The sequence below is a fragment of the Apteryx mantelli genome, chromosome 12 (genome assembly GCF_036417845.1).
Source record: "Apteryx mantelli isolate bAptMan1 chromosome 12, bAptMan1.hap1, whole genome shotgun sequence".
Taxonomy (NCBI): Eukaryota; Metazoa; Chordata; class Aves; order Apterygiformes; family Apterygidae; genus Apteryx; species Apteryx mantelli.
In genome coordinates, this window is record NC_089989.1 from 16,374,462 (window position 1) to 16,394,674 (window position 20,213).

The following is a 20,213-nucleotide window of genomic DNA, read 5'->3' on the forward strand; positions in this document are numbered from 1 at the left end:
ACCCCTGCCAGCAATTATCAGAACAGTCTGGATTCTGTAAAGCCTTTCTCGTAGTCGCAAGGGTCCCTTAGAAGGAACCTCCCTGTTGTTTCCAGTTTGCATCCTGATGTAGTAGTGAAATAGCCAGCTGGAGAGAGAAAAAGAAGTGTTGCTATGTTCATTTAAATTACAAGACGGGAAGAATCCCCATCAGTAGTGACTGTGAGAGGAGATGTAGCCTACACATTTAAGCTCCAAGCCCTGTGTGTTTCTTAAGAGAGACAGGCAGCTGTGGGAGGAGTTGTGCAGGAGTCCCACCTCCCTGTGAGGCTGGTGGGCACTCCACCCTGTTAATGATTTTAGCTATTTGAATGTATTTTCTTTCCCCTGACAGGTCCACGGGACGTGTGTGTGCAGACACAACACAGCAGGAGACCACTGTGAGAAATGTGCACCACTATATAACGATCAGCCTTGGAAGCCAGGAGATGGAAAAACAGGGGCACCAAATGAATGCAGAAGTAAGTGGGAGGGTGTTTGCTAATCCAGCATTTCAGGGTGAACAATCACCACTCAAGCAGGCAAAGCCCTACAACACAGATTTCAATCAATTTACATTAATGGTGCCATTACAGCAGAGTGGGGGTAAACTGCTGGTTGCTGATTGAAAGTTGTTCTAGCATGCACTTTGTTTTACTACAGCTGATCCATTTGGGCTATTTGGAAGCAGAATTTACGCTTCAGAAATCTGGTCTTCACACAGTTGTATTTCCTCGGGCATTTTAGTATTCTAGGGTTTTGCATAGGGCCTAGGATACCATCAGGTTGGTTTGTCTCGGTATCAGAATACCATACAGTTCACAACCATCCAAGCTTCCTAGTCCCTGATAGAACTCACCCTGTATTGAAATTTCTAGTTTTTACGAAAACAGAGGACTGCAGGTAGAGGAAATACATTACATTCAGATATATTTCCATGATTCATGGTAGGAAAATGATACCATTTAAAAAGTATTGCTGTGCCTATTATATAAATCTGAAATATATTTTCCTGTTTACCCCCCAGAGTGTCGCTGCCACAACCATGCTGATAGCTGCCACTTTGATCTGAGCGTTTGGCTGGCATCAGGAAAGCGCAGTGGTGGAGTCTGTGACAACTGCAAGCATAACACAGAGGGACATCGGTGTCAAAGGTGCAAACCGGGGTATTACCGAGATAGAGGTAAACCCATGTCTTCCGCAGAGGTCTGCAAACGTAAGTGACTACTGTCACATGCAGTAAAGGCAAATGAGTGGTGGAAACTTATGAAAAGAATCAACTATTGTAGAAGTAATTCATGAGTATTATTAAGTATTATTATTGTTTCTTCCTATTTTGTTTCTAGAATACAATTTTCTAGTCAAAGGTGTTTTTCCTGATTTTTCTGTGTTTATTCTTCCCTCTGTGGAATCATGAAATTAAGTGCATTTTTAGTGTTTTTTATTTTTTTTAATTGCTGCAGTTCTCCAAAACCAGTATATTCTGTGGAGATACATTGTTGGGCTTGCATTTAAAATAATGCGGCTCCCATTTCATTTGAGGCATGTCATATTTAGCTGGTTTATCTGCATCTCTCTTGAGGCTATGTGTGCTTACATGTAAGCTATTGTTAAATTCCATTTGATATGGCAACATCTGTGCAGATAAATATATATGATAATGGCTGCAGGAACTGTAGGAAGCTTGAGACTTGTCTGTCCACATGGGAACAGGTAGATCAGAGCTCACTCAGCCTCACCTCTGAACTCTACAGCTGTATTATGGGGTGTTCTGCCCAAATTAATTGCCTCATTAACACTTCAGTGGAATGTGTTAGGAAGTAACTGAGGCATAGAGGCACTAACATGGGAGTACAACCTCTGGATCAAGGCAGTTTGCATCCAGTCAGTCTGGAACACAGCCAGAACAAGTCCAAATTTCCCTTAGCGTAGATATTTCCTGAGTATCCTGACAGGCTTCACACCTCTGATTCCATCTGGCACCTGTTTGGGAGGTTGCTATTTCCAACAACGTATCATTTCATTCCTCCCTCTGGACAGTTTTCCTTACCCTCAACTAGGACAGCAGTTGCCAGCACACGTAACTTTGTCCTGTCATCTATATTCATTCATGCTCATTGTCAGCCTGTGCTCTTGAAGCTTTCCTACCCTTTTGACAGTCTACATCAAGGTTACACTCGGCCAAACGCTCAGGTTACAAACACTCCTCTCCCTGGGACCATATGGGCTGTGATACTACTTAAAACTTCTGTGCACAGCACATCCTATATTTCTGCTCTTTTGTATTCTCTTTCCATTGGATCTTGGTTGCCAGCACAGACTGCCTCCACACAACCCTTTCTCTCTGATTCCATAACCTTTCATCAAAGAGCACTGCTCAGCAGACAGGGCTGCTGGTCAGCTTAGCTAACATGCCCTGTACTCCATAGTGTTTCATGGCCCACTTTCCAGGCCTGTGACTACTCTGAGCAGATCTGCTGCAAGGAAATGTTTGCAATGAGAATAAACTGCTGAACCAGAGGATTCATTTTCAGTTTCATAGCGCCTAAAAGAATCTTTGCACGAATTCTTGCATTTGACAGCAGGGTGATGGTGTAGTAACAAAAATCATGTGTAATATTAGATACACACTAAAGTCAAGGAGCACTGGAGAGCAGTGGAAAAGAAAAAATTGTTTGAAAATACAGCCTATTTATGTGGAAACCCTAGAACAGTCTGCTGGGTGAAATCAGACCTTGATTCTACCTCTGCCCCTTTTGTATGGTCTGGTTACCAGCTTCTCAGTGCATCTTGCCAATACTCTGCATAGCAAAAGAAAAACAGTTCAAAGGGGATACAGAGGGATAAGCAGAAACTTACCTTGTTCCAAGAGCTTTATTCCTATCATGCCAGTGTCAGACACAGTAATGTTCTTTTCACCTGGGAACGCACTGCTGCCAGCAAAAGGCTCCCAAATGCAATTGTTCCTATTCTGACTTGCACACTCGGGCCTGGATTTCTGCACCTCAGTTTAGCCACCCGAAAGTTAAGTGTCTTTTCTAGACTCCCTGTATAGTCAGTGGAGAAAGAGTGGGACCTCTAGGGAATGATTCATCACAGCCTAACATAGATGCCTGAGAAATGAGCTGACTTGCCCTCTTGAGGTATCTATTTCTCTTCCCTGAGTTAAGAGATATTTTGGATCAGTGGCCTACACTAGAGAGCTTACGCTGGTTGAGACGAATACAGACCTAACAGGTTGGTTTCAGCATTATTGCCAATAGGTTGGCATGACCCTATCTGTGCATGACTCATGCCTGTGGAAACATCCACAGGCATGTAGAGTCACACATGAATGTTTGGTGTCTTAAGAGATAAGAAAAGGGCATGCAACTGTGGAGAGCCTCAGCTTTCACGGCAGACTGGTGTGTACATGATGCTTGTGTGGAACAAGGAGGGACATTCCAGATATCAGTGTTAAGAGAAACATAACTACAACGGGGAGGTTAGTCTATGCCCTTTCTTACTGAAGGTGAGGAAGAGAATCCTACGATGACATTTGACGAAGTACCTTAATAGGGTAGTGTTCTCTATGCTAAAAGAACTGATCCCCACATTTCCCCCATATGATAGGTATGCAGCGTATGTGTGTGTTATGCTGTACTTGTGCAGAGAACTTCCAGGGAGTGTTACGCTACCTTGGTCAGTATTACCACTGACAGCAAAAAAAGCACCAGTGCAGACAGGCAGAATTATTTTGATTAAAATGGGCTCAATTTAATGGAGGGGGGAGTTAATCTCCAGGACCACCAGAATTAGCACCTCAAGCCTAGAGCTGATACTAGACTGAAAGGCTCCATGCATAATTAAGATAGAGGCCCTCTTCTATCTGTATGTTGGGAAACTTGCACCACTATTAAATTTAATCTGGTAGTCTAAGTAAATTGCCCAGGTTGTGTAACTCTAAAAGTAACTCTGCTTATTCACTAAAAACCATTTACTAATTTTAAGAACTGAGAATATATATGAAATATGACAATCAGACCAACCAGGTGTACTTTTCTCATACCTCAGCCTGCTGATCACAAATTGAAGGGCTGCCAATTCTGCATCAACGTGTTTGTGAGACTCTAAATGTACCAATTCCAAGGCATCATCTCACTTTGTCTGAGGAAAATCATGTAAACAGTACCGGACTAACAACACTAAATAAAAACCCACCCACTGGCAAGTGCTAAAAAGAACAGTAATAAACTGGAAACAGCAGACTGAAGGGATGTTTTTGGTGAGAGCAACCTGGTCCTCAGCTTCTCATTTTGAAGTTGGAGAGGAAAAAAAAAAAAAGCTCCATGGGAGATCAAAACTTGACCCATGTGTACAGTAGATACTGAGCTGGGAAAGGAAATCTGATGAAAAAGCTGAATGAAATGCTGTGCTAATCCCTTTGAGAAAGCACGCTTGAAGAGTGCTCTGCCATCCAGAGCAAAGTCTAGGTTCAGCTGTGACAGCCCCCTCGGGCTCCCAGGAAGTTAACAGGACACTGCTCAGGCCCAGAAGGAATCTTTAAGCATTAGCCGTAATAATGAGCAGTATTGTCTCGTAATCACTGCTGGGAAAAAAAGTTGTATAACAATTGGATGTCCTGGCACTATCCAAACCACCCTTTGCTGACCCCCAATGTGAGACTGCAAAGACATTCCCTTGAGAAAAAATCTGTTGAAATGTGACATGTAAGTATGAATCTGCTATTCTTTTTCATCTGCAGAGATAGCCTGCCTCTGAGCCCTTTGGTTCTCCTGTTCCTAGCAGCTGGGGATGAATGAGAGCCAGATCATGTGCAGAGTCTTGTTTTGACACTGCTTAGATTAAAAAAAAAAAGGCATGAAAAGAGCCCCAGAGCAAGGCACGCACCTGCTTGTGTGTGTTGGGGGTGACAACACAGGATTAAATAGTTTGGATATAGAGTTGTATGGGAGCTTTGACTCGGAAGCCTAATCATTTCCTAACCAATGGTTAGAAAAGCTGGTGTATCCTTAGCTCTTTCCTGCGGCTTATTTGGAGGCTTAAAGGATCCTTCTGAACTGGCACCATCTTTTGTACTCACCCTTTGCTTAGCTTAAAAAAATGCAGGCATGTAGAACCATTAAAAAGGATCTCTAGCAAAACAAGCTTTTTTACTCTTAAGCACAAGAGTTGAAAATTAAAATGTGTCCAGATGCATGTACACACACTCTGAAAAGCTCCACTTCTCTCCTTTTACTTCTGAGTAGAGGGAGTGAACTTTTAATTGTAATATCACAAAGGCTTGATCACCTCTTGGTTCAGAGACTGTCTTAGTCAGCTCTGACCACACACACAGCTATCTTATTTCCTTCATTTCAGAGACATCATTGGCTGGGTCAACCCCTGCACCTGACATGCTTTAAAAATTGCCCTGATTTGGTCGTATGTTCCAAAGATGCATATATATATTTCAGATTTAAAAGAGTTTGATTTTTCATTTTGCCTGCTTTTCATCAAATAGCCAGTCTTCTCATAGCTATATCTTACACAGTATTATTAGACAGAAGTTTGAGGGAAGATACCTCAAAGTCCATTCAATTACTTGGAATACTTGCTATTTTCCTATAATTTGGGACCATATTGTTGCAACCAATATTATATTTTACAGCTGTGTCTAATTACATGGGGAAGACAGCTGTGCTGAGGGCAGACAGATTTACTGAGGACTTGAGTGGAGACTGCTATATGAATAATTCATTTTTTTTATTCCTAGTCTCCCTTTTTCACAGTAGTTTCTGACAAAATACTTAGGATAGGAGTTGGCAGCCAAGAGGACACTTCGTGATACTTCCACGACTGATAGCCACTTCTAATGCACAATGATGAAATTTTTCATTATGCTGCTTTCAAGGGGGGAACCCAAATAAACCAGCCATCTCTGAGCCAGAACTGTCTGCACACCGTCCCTAACATAACTGATGATGCCTTTGACAAACCAGGCCATTGTCATGTTGGCTGGTGTTTTGTTAGACAGGGAGGCGGATGGGGAGAAAACTAGGGTTTGCCAAGAGGAAAGAAGCAAAAATCAGCAGGGCAAGATGCCGTGTTGTCAAACATTCGGAAATGGAGAAGGGTGCGTTTTGGGAAACTTGTTTTTCTGTTCCCTTAATTGTGAGGTTTATCAGCAAATTTCTGATATTGTTAAACAGGTAAAACGCAGTCATCAACAGCTGCCCCTTCAGCATGTGACATCTGAGTTCTTATTTTGGAAGTTACCATAGACACACAACTGGGATTTTGGCCTTAACACTCTGGAAGTCAGACAACATACACACCTGAGCTGAAATGCTAAATAAGCACAGACTAAGGCATTTGCAAGTCACTTGTTTAACTCATCTGAAAGGGTTGTATATTTATTGATTCAGCTTTGCTTTCTGATGCATTGGAAGCTGTTCCAGTTTCTAATTGGGGAATATGCCTCATAATTCCTTTAGTAACATGAACCTTCCTGAAATGCCATTTGTTTTACCTCCTCATCAGGTTCTGTCAATTCTGCAAATCACTCTCCTGTAATCCTTTCCCTTAGGATAGGGTGGGAGAAGGCCCACCTTCCTGAATCGGGGTCTAGCCTCAGTTGGTGATAGATAGGCTAATGTAGCCATCTGTTGCTATCTGACCCTAACTGATGGAAAACTGGAAATAAGATGGGAATAAAGACAGATCCAGAAGCTGCAGAACTAGCAGAAACTTCAGGTGAAATCTGCACAGGTACATCCTAATTACAGAGATATTAGAGGGAAATCAGAAACCTGGGTTCAAGCCAACCCGGATGTTGGCAACTTCTGACTTCTTCCCTGTCTGTAGTAAAGGAAGCACGTGTTTCCTCTCCTCCTCCTGAAATCCATGACAGCCATTTCTTCAATGGCAGACAGAATTAAGTATTTCTCTTTTGGGGTAATGTAGTCAGCCCTTCGAAAAACTGGGCAAATTCAAGTTGAGCAGCAGCAAATCAGAAGTCGCCTTAGAAAATGTCAGCACTAATGTGTGCTCCATCATTACACCACCTCTCCAGAAGTGACAGCAAAATCCCTGGGTTTGCTCCCAAAGTCAAGACTGCTTTGTGGCAAACACAGGCAAGCCTGCTGCCATCTGCCAACCAGCTCATTGTGTTGAGTACATTGCCCATGACAGCACGCTTATTTTCTGTCCTTAGGCTATTGTGCTAGTGTCCCTTGGAAAGAACTGACTGAGATCTGTCTACAGCAGAGTGTAATAATATTATTAAAAATATTGGCATGAAGAACACAGGGCATGGTGGAAAAAAATAACTACGTAGTAGCAGATCATAAGAGAAATACCCATTAAACAAAACTGTTCACCCTTTGTTTCTTTATAATATTTCCAAAAGATATTTTCTTTTCTTGAGGACCAAATGTGAGGATGCAAAGGAAAGTGGCTTTCACATATAAACAGGTCCCAGTTGGATTTGTTTTGCTGTGCTAAATGAGTTAGAAACAAACAAAAAGAATATTGCAAAAGTAGCTGACAATATAATGGTTACCAGTTCTGCTGTAAAACTACTGCGCATAAAGAAGAGGTCAGGAGTTTATCAGCCTTGCAAAAATGTGACCTAACAAGATGACCCCTGGGCACATAATCTTAGTCACCTCTTACCATATCTCCATAGCTTGCTCCTGCCAGCCAATGGGTTCAGCCAACGCCACTTTCAGCAGAAGCTGGCGATGCCACCCCAAGACGGGATTCTGCTACTGCAAGCCTGGCGTGGCAGGCCCCAATTGCGACAGATGTCTCATGGGCTACTGGGGCTTTGGAGAAAATGGCTGTCGTCCTTGTGACTGTGCCAGAGACTGCGACCAGCACACTGGAAACTGTTTCAATGGGTAAAGAAGCCCTCATTTGGGTTAATTTTGAGATGGGATTCTGTAAAATGAAACAAAGATTAACTGAGATGACAGCAATAACAGTAATTGTAGGATGCTGGTGGGAACCAGGGGACCCACAATCATTTGAAAAGGTGGCTGTAAGGTGGCCTACTTGTGATCAGAACTGATCAGTGAATAGCGGTAAGTCACATAAAATGTCTCTTAGTTGCCATTTGGTGGCTGGCACATTTATAAATCCATTGTATTGTCCAAGGCAATATTGAAATGATGAGTTTTTGCAGTAAGAATAGGCAACTCCACAACTCCCCAGGAATCTGTACAACATCTTTAAATACATCTCTTTGCCTTGGAAATAGATGGAAGAGTCTGAAAAGCTTGCCTCTCATCTGTGTCTGAGATGAAATGAGTTGCAAGGTCTCCCTCGTGTTTCTAGATGGCAGGCATCTGCACCCCAAACATGCATTAATCTCAGTATAGAAATCCTGAGATTTGCTGAGTGGCTACTAGTTTTGCTGGCCCTGCAGATGTCCTTAGTTCCTACTGACATCAGCAGGCGATCACTAACTTTGAATTACTTGATTCAGTAAATAATAAAAACAAAAATTTTTACACAGTAATTACACAGTAATTTAACAAAATGTGAAGTGTGCATGATATCTCTGTATGGTATGAAGTTTTCCCAACCCAAAGAGAAAAAGCTCACTTGTTTGGATACTGAATGCTACACCTGCATGCCACAAACACCTCCTTCCTACTGCTCTCATGTCCTGAGTCTTCTCTTTTTTGTCTACCCTACAGCTATGACAACGAGCCATTCTTTAATATCCCCATTGGAGGACGAATCCCTGACCTTGTGCACACGCCAACTAATGAGAGTGAAGATGAGTGGAAATGGAATGACCATGAGCAGGGATTTTCTGCACTGAGACACCCAGGTACACCTCAGAGCCTGGAAATATTTGGTAACTTCACTCAGTGCCAGCTCTTTCTTTTTTCCACCCTGACTTAAATTTCTCCACTCCTCTCTAGCTCCAGTCTATCCCTCAACTGCTGGCAACATCTGCTAATCTGAACCATATTGGTTATCGTTACACCTACATTGTTATTTTCCAAATCAGGCTGTACTATGCAACTTTTTCTGGAAATCAATGAACCATAAATAAGATTGGTGTGAACAATTTTTCATTTTCCAAAAATGTACAGTCATAATACTTGTGGATTTACACAGCTCTTTCCTAAGCATTCAGTTGCTGTTCAGAACTTCAAATGCTATTTGTAGAAAGATCATATCAGCCATCACTGAAATACAGCCACCTCTGGGGTAGAACACAAGTGATTTTAAGAATAAGGTATTCGTAATGGCACAACAGCTCAGGAATGGAAGTAAAGAGGTATACTGTATCCAGCTAAAGTCATAAAGAAATTAGGCTTATAGAATGAGGTGGAGCCTTTAATATTTAAAATATTCTCAGTTTTGCATGCCATAGGAAGGATGGGGTAATTGTGCCACCTATTGCATACTTTGACTTTCTTAGAGAGATATTACCGTAATACTGGCAAGGAGCAGCACTTCTTAGCTTATGAAATGGAACAAGGGTATTACTTATATGATTGACACCTGGATCTGATTCTGACAAATCTCTTTATTAGCATCAGCCTATTAACCATATAATAGACCCCAGGAGTTCTGCATTTTACTAGATAATACCAATCAGATTTCAGAACCATTATTGTATCATCTAACAAGAAACAGATTTTTAAATAACTGAGATCACTCTCAAACCTACATTTTCTGTCTATCTAGATTATGGGAGTTACATAAATACAACTTTATAACTGAATATAATTTGCTTTCCTTTCCTCTTTCATGTCCTGGCTGGTCTCCAACCCTTTGTGTTCTGCGGTTCCCCTGCTAGAAAAGTGTGTGTGCAAAGAGAGGGTGCTTGGAAGTGTCACTGATTTCTGCCAAATGAAATATGCCTATGGTAAGTGGGTGATATACCCTCCAGGTATGATAATTTCACAGTGTTCTCTAATGTGAGATACTAGCTGATAGCTGTGAAAAAGGCCAGGACTGGCTAAGTCATGAAATAAGAGGTAGAATTTCTTCTGGCTTTTTTGTCTAGTGATGTGTCCTACTTGTGATCAGAACTGATCAGTGAATAGCCTTTTTCATGCCAGACTCCTTGGTGTCCCTTTTCCATCTAGTTAACCTCTCTCATCACAGCAGGAACGCTAGAATTGTAACCCAGTAGAATGGTTGGCCTCCAGGTTGAGAACAAATGATAAAAGCCTTGCATCCAGACAGCCACTGTTTTTGTAGTCATTATGCAGGTACAAATGGCCATGCTTGTTTACCAAGAATGCATTTAATATTGTGTAGCATAAACAACTGGTTCATGCCATCACACGAAGCAAGAAAGGAAAACTACAGGCTCCAAAGGTTTGATGTTGTTTTGTGTCATGACACAAAACAACCTGCTTGTAGGGCCAAACCGTGGATGAGACTATCCTGCCAAAAAATTATGGAATCCTATTAAATTGAAAGAACAGAAATTTATCATGGCAACCACATGTTAGGCCACAAGCTTCTTCTGGTTTGTAGTGCAATCATGGAATTTTAGCCATGTGACATGCCTGCAGTCTGATAGGAAGCTTCCTGACTTCCTTCCTTCCTGACAGTACCTTCCCGCAGGACAGAAGTTCTGAAAGACTAGTGTTAAAGATATACAAATTCAACAGAAGTTTTCAAACCGCCAAATATAAGGCCTAGAATCAGTGCACCAAAAATCTGTTAGCTGCTGATCTGCTTTTTACAATCTTCCTATGCATACACAAGTGCTTTCCTATGATTTCCAAGTGTTTCACCACAACCCATTAAAAAAGTTGATTGATAAATAGCACAGTGAAAGGATCAGTTAACTACTTCAATAGAAAAATCCAGTTTTTCTTCCCAAATTTACTTAAAAGGAACCATGATTGAAGTGAACAAGCATTGCAACTCTCTTCCTGTACAACTGCAGTAATTTTTCATGTCTTCTCTCAAGGTTCTAAATTCCCAAGGTTCTCAAATTCTACCTTTTAGGTTTTTTTGTTTTTTTTTTCTTTATGCTGCTATCTCACTTAAAAATTCATTGTTGGTCTCTATCTTTATATGTGTTTTCTGGCAGTGATAAAAGCAAGAATCCTATCAGCTCATGACAAAGGGACCCATGCAGAAGTTGTCGTGAAAGTGAAGAAGGTCCTGAAATCAGGCAAAGTAAAAATTGCTCGGAGCAACAGAAGCATTTACCCAGAATCCTGGACCAACAGAGGATGTACATGTCCCATTCTCAATCCCGGTAAGGACAAAATGCTTATAGCACTAATTCTCTGAGGTTAGGCTCAGGCTGCAGTGCTGCTCATCAGACTCATCCTCTATGTTGTTTGCACCACTGCAAATCAGTAACTCTGGAAAGAATGAGGTCACACAGTGAAACCTGTGTGAGAATGACACAAGATCAAAGACAACCGTGCAATAATCCATTGCAGTAACGCAGGTCCAGGTAACATAAAGCAGAGTAAAACTGTGTCTTTCAGGGGACTATTAAGAAAAAGGACAGAACTAAGGGATTCCAGGTTTAAACACTCAAAGCTGAACTATGCTGCTAGAAGACAACAGATTGAGAGAACCTTTCTATCGCTGCTATACAGTAGCTAGACTTAAACTACCTTCCCCAGCTGCTGCATGAACAGTGCAGCCATTCCTGCCAACAGCTTGCTGGCAGGGTATTATCCTTCCCCTGTAAACAGCGATGACAACTCTTTAGGGACATTGGCTATGGCTACTGAACACTTCCCATCAAACTTTAAGGAACATAATCCCTCCTGAGTCATCCCCACTGCAGAGGAAGTCAATATACAGCTATAGTAAAGAATACTTTCTTATTCGAGAACAGAGTTTTGCCAAATAACTCAAACCTCTCTGGAAATGTTTCACTTTCAGTGACTTGATTTGATCTTCCAGAAAATTTATGACTAGAAGAATTTTTGTGAGAAAAAAATCCCTCAATTTTTATGTCCAGAGAGTTTTCTTTCTTCCTCACTCTACTCACACACTGTTTTACATCTTTTTGGAAAAAGCTAGGAATCTTTACGAAAATTTGGGAATAATACCTCTATGCCTTTGTAATGGTATCAAATAATGAAAAGTGAGCCTTCCTCTTTTCTTCTACTGTAAATTCTCAGTGCATTCAGTGGTTTATTCCTTCAAAGCCTAAAGCTGACAACCTGCAGCATGTGAGAAACCAACTGTGGAAGGAGAGCATAAAATCAAGTGGATTTAATGTCAAGCCAAATGAGACAGTGACATCTTTAATAATTATAAAAATCATCTTTTAAGTCAATAATCCCCCCTTCTCATAACCAGTTTAGGATTAGTCTCTATTTTTGCTCCCTAACTACATTCTGTCAAAATGATCCATGTTCTTCCACTTTTACTTATGGGAATCTACCTCTGGCATTGGAGTGGAGAAGTGGGTTTGCTGAAAGCAGCAATCTTCTCCCCTGGCTCTGCTGCAGGCAAAATAGTACCTCTGACTATAGACTGGGAAGTTCCACACTGGTGCTAAGTAATGTTATCAGGAGCTGAGCATCCCCTGCCTCAGCCTTTCCTGCTGCTGCCTTTCCTGCCATGCAACTTGGTGGACTGCACAGAGAAATACTTTTACTGTAACAGTTGAAACCTCTTGGTAAGTCTCTGAATCCTGAAAATTTGAGCCTGGACTCCACTCTTTCAAGTAGGCAATAATGGTCTAATTCTAATGGTCTGTGATTACTCAAAACTTTCCTTCGTGTCCCCAGAAGTTCCAAGTCTTTGGGAGCATGTCTTGGGATCAGACCCCAGTGAGACATATTCCTGGGGATCATGTTTTATTATTAGGCCTTGCACCAGGGAAAACAGCGACTTGTTATCATTATAAAAGTAATACTTGACAGAAAAGTTCCCCTATGTTTTTTTCCTCTGAACAGATTAAAACCATATCCATTCTGAGTGAAAGGAATTCCCTCTACTTCACTTAAACGTAAGGTTTAACTTAACCTCTAAGACAAGTTCTCATCTGAAATCAGTCACACACAAAAGAGGCAGCTGTTCTACGAAAGGCTGGGTCAAATCAAACTTCATATGAATTCTTCCTGTTATGACAAAATGAACTGTACTGTCTCAGAAATGGATTTTGTCTTCGATTATCTATACCAAGTGAAAGACTGTATTTGAATTTGCGTGGAAGTAGAACATAGTCCTTGAGGACTATAGGGTTTTAGGGGTGTTTCTCAAATTTGCACATAAAGTTTTCTGCTTAAAGTAGCCCAAATGAACAAGGTGCTTTCTTTCACTGAAACTGCAGTGGCACAGTTGTGCATAATTAAGTATTTTCCATTGCTCCCTGTGAAACTGTGGGAGCCCTGAATCAGACATGAGTAAAACATATGCTTAAATAGAGTGAGAGCACATCTGACCCCACACAGACATTTCAAGAGGGAAAATGTCACAGGAGATTTTTCTCCTTTGTACTCACTCTATAGCTGTACTTTCTACCTCTTTAGCAGCATAGGTCTGAAGATATATGACTGAGAAATTCCAGTGCTACAGATGCAGGCGTTATGCCATTGCCTCTTCTTAATAGAAAATTAAAGATAATGGACAGTTTAATCAAAAAGCCTTCTAATAGAGCTATGACTGAATTTGCTGTATAGTTGCTAAAAAACAAACAAAAAAAACCTCCCTGCTTTTCACATTATTATCAGCCAGAATAAACTACCAAGCTGCCTTCCATGCTCCTCAAATGAAGTAGCATTTAAAGAAAAATGTCTGGTTTGCTTCTGCTGGAGAAAACAGGCAAAGAAGAGAGGCTGGGCCGGTGATTCTGGATCCACCAGCCTTGGCCCTCATAAAGCAGGGGCTCAGCATCCGCTGTTGTGACTGACAGCTGTGCCACTAAGCATCTGTATGAACGTATAAACCCTTGGGATCTCATTTCAGTATCACCCATCCTTGTGGAGGGAAAGCACCCTGGGGCGACTCAGCCTTGTGATTTCAACGTATTTTAAGTCTAAGAATTAAGGTCCGTCTGAGTAACAGTTCACTAAATGTTTGTGAGACGCTAATTAAATGATCATGTATTAGGGTGCCCCATCACTGAAGGCTATTCCTCTGATCCTGCAGGGATGGTTGATGGTTCCATTTCCTGGAGATGTCTGAACTGCTGTAAAACATCCTAATTGTCAGAGGACAGGGTGGATTGCTGTACCAGAAGAATACACAGCTGTCATAGTGAACAGCCGTGTCAGCTGAGCTGCGGGGGGCACACGCAGTAATCTGGCCCTTTAGACTGCTCACCAGCCAACTGCTACGTAGCCTCTGCTCAGGCACTTTAATAATTGTGTTTATTTTGTTCCTCCCCAGCACACGCTGACCGACAGCGTGGTCCTTCTGTTGCTGCAAGCTTCAGCACTGAGAGGGCAAGATCTGTAACACATTTTCCCCCTTGTCTCTACTCCAAAAGTTTCGTTCCACAGATTGAACCCAAAGAATTGCTCTTTGGAAGTTAACTGGGTGGATATAAAAAGGCTGCCTGCCTTTCATCAGGATGGATGTGCAAACTTCAGTTAAGATCAAATGAACAGGAATGCACACAAGAGAAATCTATGTGCAACAGTAAAAACAAACCAAACAACAAAATTTTACAATAATGAGCAAAATTAGATAGAAAGCAGTAAAAGAGCAAACATATCCAAAAACAGAAATATAAATTCACCTATTCTGTGTATACAACTTTAAAATACTCTTCCTCTCTGAACACAAGAATAAAAGGTCATAAATTGCCAGCCAAAATCTAGCAGCACATAATGCAGTCATTCCACATTGCGTTTTCAAAATCAGAAAATATACATGTGCAACCTGCATTCCACATATCTATTAAGTTAACATTGAGAAACCAAAATACATACACTTATGCTTAACTTGCCCTGGATGACTGTTTCTCTAAATTCTGATCAGTGAAGGAATTTTACTTACTGCAGTTGATGCAACAGGAATGATTATATATCTGCTAAGGCAGGACATTATTTTCAGTGATAGTTGTTTCTTGTCTCCATGTGTAGTTATGTACTTTTTTGTTTGCAAACCTCTTTTTGAGGCCCCGCTACCTGTACCTAAAGGCTATAATCTAGGAAGTCTGGCTAACCATTTTCATATGCAATACTAGCTTCCACATCTGTTCAGATCAAATTCTGCTATTCATCATACCTATGCAAGCAAGGAGTAATGCTACTGAAGCACATGGAGTTACACTAGCTTTAAAAAAAAGGAGGGGGAGGCAGGAAGATCAGAATCAAACCCAGTCATCTGCATATGGAGACACTGAATTTGCAAGTGGTAACTGCCTGGAACTAAATCAATTTGGGCACTTGTGATTTCTGCACATACACATGTGAAAACATCTAACCTGTGTGCCCAGGAGTCAGCACTGAGAATATGCACATGAAGGTACATACACATGAAACTGTGTGTGCATAAACTGGAATATAAAAACTAGACAAAGTTGGCTAAGATGCTACATGCAATGGAGAAATTGCTTTACGCAATTCTCCATTGCTTTATGCAATGGAGAAATTTAGCATTTAGTCCTATTTTCTTCTATTTAGTGACTGACTTTTTTTTTTTTTAACTAGGTACTGATTATCTTATAGCAGGCCAGGAGGACTCTAGGACCAGCAAACTCCTTGTGAACATGAACAGTCTGGTGAAACCCTGGAAAGCATATTTGGGAAAACAAGTAGCAGATATTCTTCGAACTGGGTGCAAGTAATTTCTGCTTCAGAAGTTAAAAGTGATGAACTTTCCCCTTTAATAACACTGCAGTGAAAGGTGTAGTTAGTTCATTCATTCCCATTCAACACGCTCCTAGCTGAAGCAATGAAAGCAGACTTACCATCCTTTCTCCTTTCACGTGCTTAGACAGGAAACCTGGGACATGACTACTTTTTTCAAAAAGTACATAGTCTTATCATGCAAAATTACCTGTTGCATCATACATAGGTTACAAGTCAGTTCTTAATTTGAGCCTGACTCCACCACACCCAGAGAATCATTTTACAAGGCAAAACTGAAGATATGGATTAGCATTTCCACACTTCAGGTCAGAGCCTGATATTAATACATACAAGCTGCTTACATAATGCATTCATTACTTGGGTGTAATTTTCTTTATTTAAGTGACCACTAACCAGCAGCAATTTCTTTCAGCTTTACAGGTGCCATAATACTAAACAAGCATGTCAAATGAAATTATTTAAAAGAGCTCAGATATTTTTATTTACCATCAAACTGCAATTGGACCAATATAACATGCTGCTTTCTAGAGGGCAAAATTATCACATTGCTGCACGGAGACAAACATAGGACTTAGCTCTGATGAGGTCCTCTATAGATGTACATTGCTATCATCAATTCTTAGTGCTGAGGTCTGCTGGCTCAACAGCTCAATTTTGATTCCAAACCCAACTCTTGCTCTCAAAGATCATTTTGCTCTTTGCAGTACTTTAGCCTGTAACACCACACAAAGGTTTCATAGCAATTACCACCAAAAAGCCTTATGCTAGGAAAGAATCACCAAGCCACAACATGTGAGGAACTAGACCTGCTCTAATGTTGAGTTTGTGATACTACAAAAGCAAGCAGGCAAGAGAAAGAAGAAGCAAATGGACTGGTTGGACTGTGTATTAAATGAGGTAACTACAGTGACTTGGGAGCCACCTGGCTATTCAAACTGTGCTCAACCACTGGCATTCGATTGCCCTTGGTGCTTTCATTCTGCTTTACTTCTTGGTCACACTTCTGAGTTAAAATACTGAAGTTAGGCTGCCTTCCCCTTTGGCCTGAAGATTTTTTCCAGAGAGGTACAAGGGTGGTAACATCTGCACTCTAGGTAAAGTACTTCTGTTCTGCAAAAGCATTCTTTCTAAATTCATTTTAGCCTACTTGACAGTAATTAAGAGGTAGCTAGTGAAACTAAAATTTCCTCAAAACACTTTGTTAGGGAAGGATTTAAGACCTCTGTTCCTGTGACAGGGAACTCATGATCAAATGAAGCTTGTTATGTTCCCTCATTAAGTAAAGCAGAAATTATAATGGGTCAGCCTATTCTTTTTGCAGATTACAGAGAAAAAAACACACACACATGCTACTTCTGCATGCTTCTATTCCATGCCTGCAATTTTTTTTTTAATGCTCCCAAGGAAGAAGGGAGGAGATATCTCCCTCTAGCACTGTATGACTGGCATATAGAATATGCAGAAAAACCTAAGCCTAATGCAAAAGGATAGAAGTCCTAGGTTATGATGTGAAACTTAAGTAAATCATCAATTTGTTCTTTTTATCACTAGGGACCTGAAAAAACAGCCTCTTTCAGTCCATTGGTTGCTGTTTTCCTTTTAACTTAGGGTAGGTGACTGAACAGCAGAAAATTCCTAAGGTCATTTGGAAGTGGAAGACAGGCAGATATTTACAAAATAAAAGTCTCACTTTTCTCCTGACAGTGCATAAACAGTGTTTCTTCCTCCTCCCTTTTCAGGGGCTCTCCCTTCTTCCATTGCCATTGCATTCCTTATTTCTTTCCATTTGTCTTGCACACACTTTATTATTTATTTGTTGTTACCTAAAGCAGTATCCAACAATGTGGCATCTCCAACAAGCCATCTAATTAATGTAATAAAACACTTTTTAACCAGGGAATTTGGCTTAATTTGAAATGTCAGCTTATAGAAATTAAGAGCATGGCAACTGCTTTCTTTATCAGCTCCAGAAACTGTCTGACAACAAAGTGATCGACTAGTTCTCTTTCAAAGACCGCAAAAAAATAAAGATGTCTACACGACTTCCCAGTGTGTTCTCAAAGGGCGTTTCAGAAGAACGATAATCAAGACTAAGTTTAGAACTAAATAACACACTTTTCAACACATGCCATTTTGTCTGCTGAAGATGATCATATTCCATATTGGTTGAATAGTACCACATTAAGGCAAACTTCCATATTCTACGTTTTTGTGCCAGACAGGTGATTCTGCAGTGAGGATAAACACCCACACTGTTCCTTTCTGCAAATGAACATTGTTTGTTAACAAGGTCATTCACAAGTATTTCCAGCTACCACTAGTAAAAATACTATTTGGAACAAGAATATTAATATCTCAGTGAGTTCTCTTGGGGCCTGTTGCAATACAAATGGTTAATGATTACTTTACTGCAAACACCATTATGTGAACACAAGATAATCATCCCTGTATCGCACACTTCAGCTATCTCCACATCAGGTGACACACACAGTAGCTTGAAAGAGAAATGTAAAGCAAGCGGGGAACGGGAGGGCCAGGAAAAATCCAGCCAATTTCTTCTCCTCCTTCTCGCTTCACACTCTTTCTGAATCTCTAATTTATTTGCTGGTATCTGTAAAGCTAAGTCTACTTCATGCCCTCCATTAGTCAGAAACATTGCACATTTATGTTCCAACTGCTAGCTCTTGTTTAGTGGCTCTGCCTTATAGGGTAGCAGGTATTCCATAAGCATGCAACTTGATTAGAAAGTCCAAAATGAAAAGCATTTAGGGTGAGCCAATGCTGCAAGTTGATTTTTTATTGCTATTACTACCTTCTGCTAATCAGATATCTCTTTAAATTCACCAAGATGAAAAACCAAAGAATGGAGAAAAAAAGTTCCAACTTGCCCAGAACTACCACATGCAATCAATTTGTTCTGCAGTGCTTTAACCCAAGTAGCCTACCTGAAAAGAAGTTTCCAAATAGAAATGAACTGCAGAGATTGAGTTAGAACAGGTATCAATTCAAGTAGAGCTAAGAAAGTTTAACACAATCACCACCATGAGACTTGGAAAAGGAAATTAAAAAGATATTTTCTTCTGGGGCTTCAAGAGAAAATGAGCATGAAACAGTGCAAGATGACATCTATCTTCCTAACAATAGCTGTTACATATTCCTCAGAAGAACAAACAAGGTCATATTAATGAATTAGAAAAACTACCATAGAAGCTACTTCTATCCAAAAGGAATTGTTTTGTAGGTCTGTGTACAATACCATGTATCTTGTGAACCTCTCTGTGACTGTGTCTCCTAGGTGATAATATTAACATGGGAAAAAGATGCATTCACCCACTACAGAAGTGGACGGACAGCTTTTTTTTAGTTCTTCTAAAATAGGACCTGTCCCTAAAACATCCACGTGAACAACCCTACAACACTCAAATAGACAAGGCGCTTCAGGAGCAGTAGCAATCACATGCCAAACAGTAGCAATGATGTATCACATTGAAACCCTGCATGAGGATGAAATAAAAGTGTTTATCCACAAGAAAAGAAGTCTGGAAAGCTGTAGAAAATTTATAATAAGGCAGGCAATAGCCTGAAGCAGAAGCACATGTAGTTTCCCACAGATAGCAGCAAACTCAGGATCATTGGAGGCCAAAGTAGCTCTCTGTAACAGCTGTGCAGAGCATGCATCCATGAATAACATGGTCATTCTGGCAATAGAGATCCTTAAAGAATCAAGGTAGTTCATTAAATAGTTGTTGCAAGTGCTGAGCCCTAACTGCAATGCAGTGACATATTGCTACTAATGCTTCTCCGACTTCTGCTCTTGGCAAGCAACTAAGAGGAAAGAAAAGTGGCTCACTGCTATAAAGAATAAGTTTTCTCTGTAGTGTTTACCATCTGTCCCCAAATTTTTCCATGCTGCTTGATGTAAGCTTTCTTTGAATTGATACAATTCACACAGTGTGCTCTCTAAAGCCCCTCAAACCTGGAAAAGTTAGTGTGTTATTTGTTATGTGTTGTAGCACATTTTCTTTTCTGTACTTAAAACTTCAATTAAAAATACATAGAGATTTGTATTGATGTGAGGTTTGGGATCTATTTTTAAAATTTTACACCATGTAATCCTCAAACCATATGCATATTAATTCTTTTTAAGTTAATAAACCACAAATATTCCAGACATCAGGCTCTTGCTTCAATAGTCTTTGCACAGAGCCAGGCAAACGGAGAAAAGCGTTTAGCTAATAAGGCAACCATGATACATGTTATTCTTCTATTGAGCAACTTCTTATCAAAAAAGTAGTGAATAATTTATAGAAACTGTATGCATATTTTGTATGAGACAATGCGCGTATTAGAAACACAAACCAGGTGCAGTTGATTTATATAAGCAACATGTTAATTTAATAACTGATCAAGACCCAATCCTGCAAAATCTTAAAT

The 20,213-nt window shown here is 40.4% G+C and overlaps 2 protein-coding genes across 2 annotated transcripts in view; one reads left to right on the forward strand and one right to left on the reverse strand.

Annotated features, from left to right (window-relative positions):
- LOC106499003 (netrin-4-like) overlaps nucleotides 1–19,857 on the forward strand; it is a 57,189-nt gene extending 37,332 nt beyond the window's left edge. The window contains exons 4-10 of the mRNA XM_067303601.1: nucleotides 374–500; nucleotides 1,046–1,234; nucleotides 7,688–7,901; nucleotides 8,703–8,839; nucleotides 9,821–9,889; nucleotides 11,075–11,245; nucleotides 15,618–19,857. Coding sequence (XP_067159702.1) covers nucleotides 374–500; nucleotides 1,046–1,234; nucleotides 7,688–7,901; nucleotides 8,703–8,839; nucleotides 9,821–9,889; nucleotides 11,075–11,245; nucleotides 15,618–15,754 — 1,044 coding nt within the window. The 3' untranslated portion in view covers nucleotides 15,755–19,857. The remainder of the gene's footprint in view (nucleotides 1–373; nucleotides 501–1,045; nucleotides 1,235–7,687; nucleotides 7,902–8,702; nucleotides 8,840–9,820; nucleotides 9,890–11,074; nucleotides 11,246–15,617) is intronic.
- Nucleotides 1–20,213, reverse strand: part of UROC1 (urocanate hydratase 1) — a 122,024-nt gene that overhangs the window by 86,263 nt on the left and 15,548 nt on the right. The gene's annotated exons all lie outside the window — the stretch shown is intronic.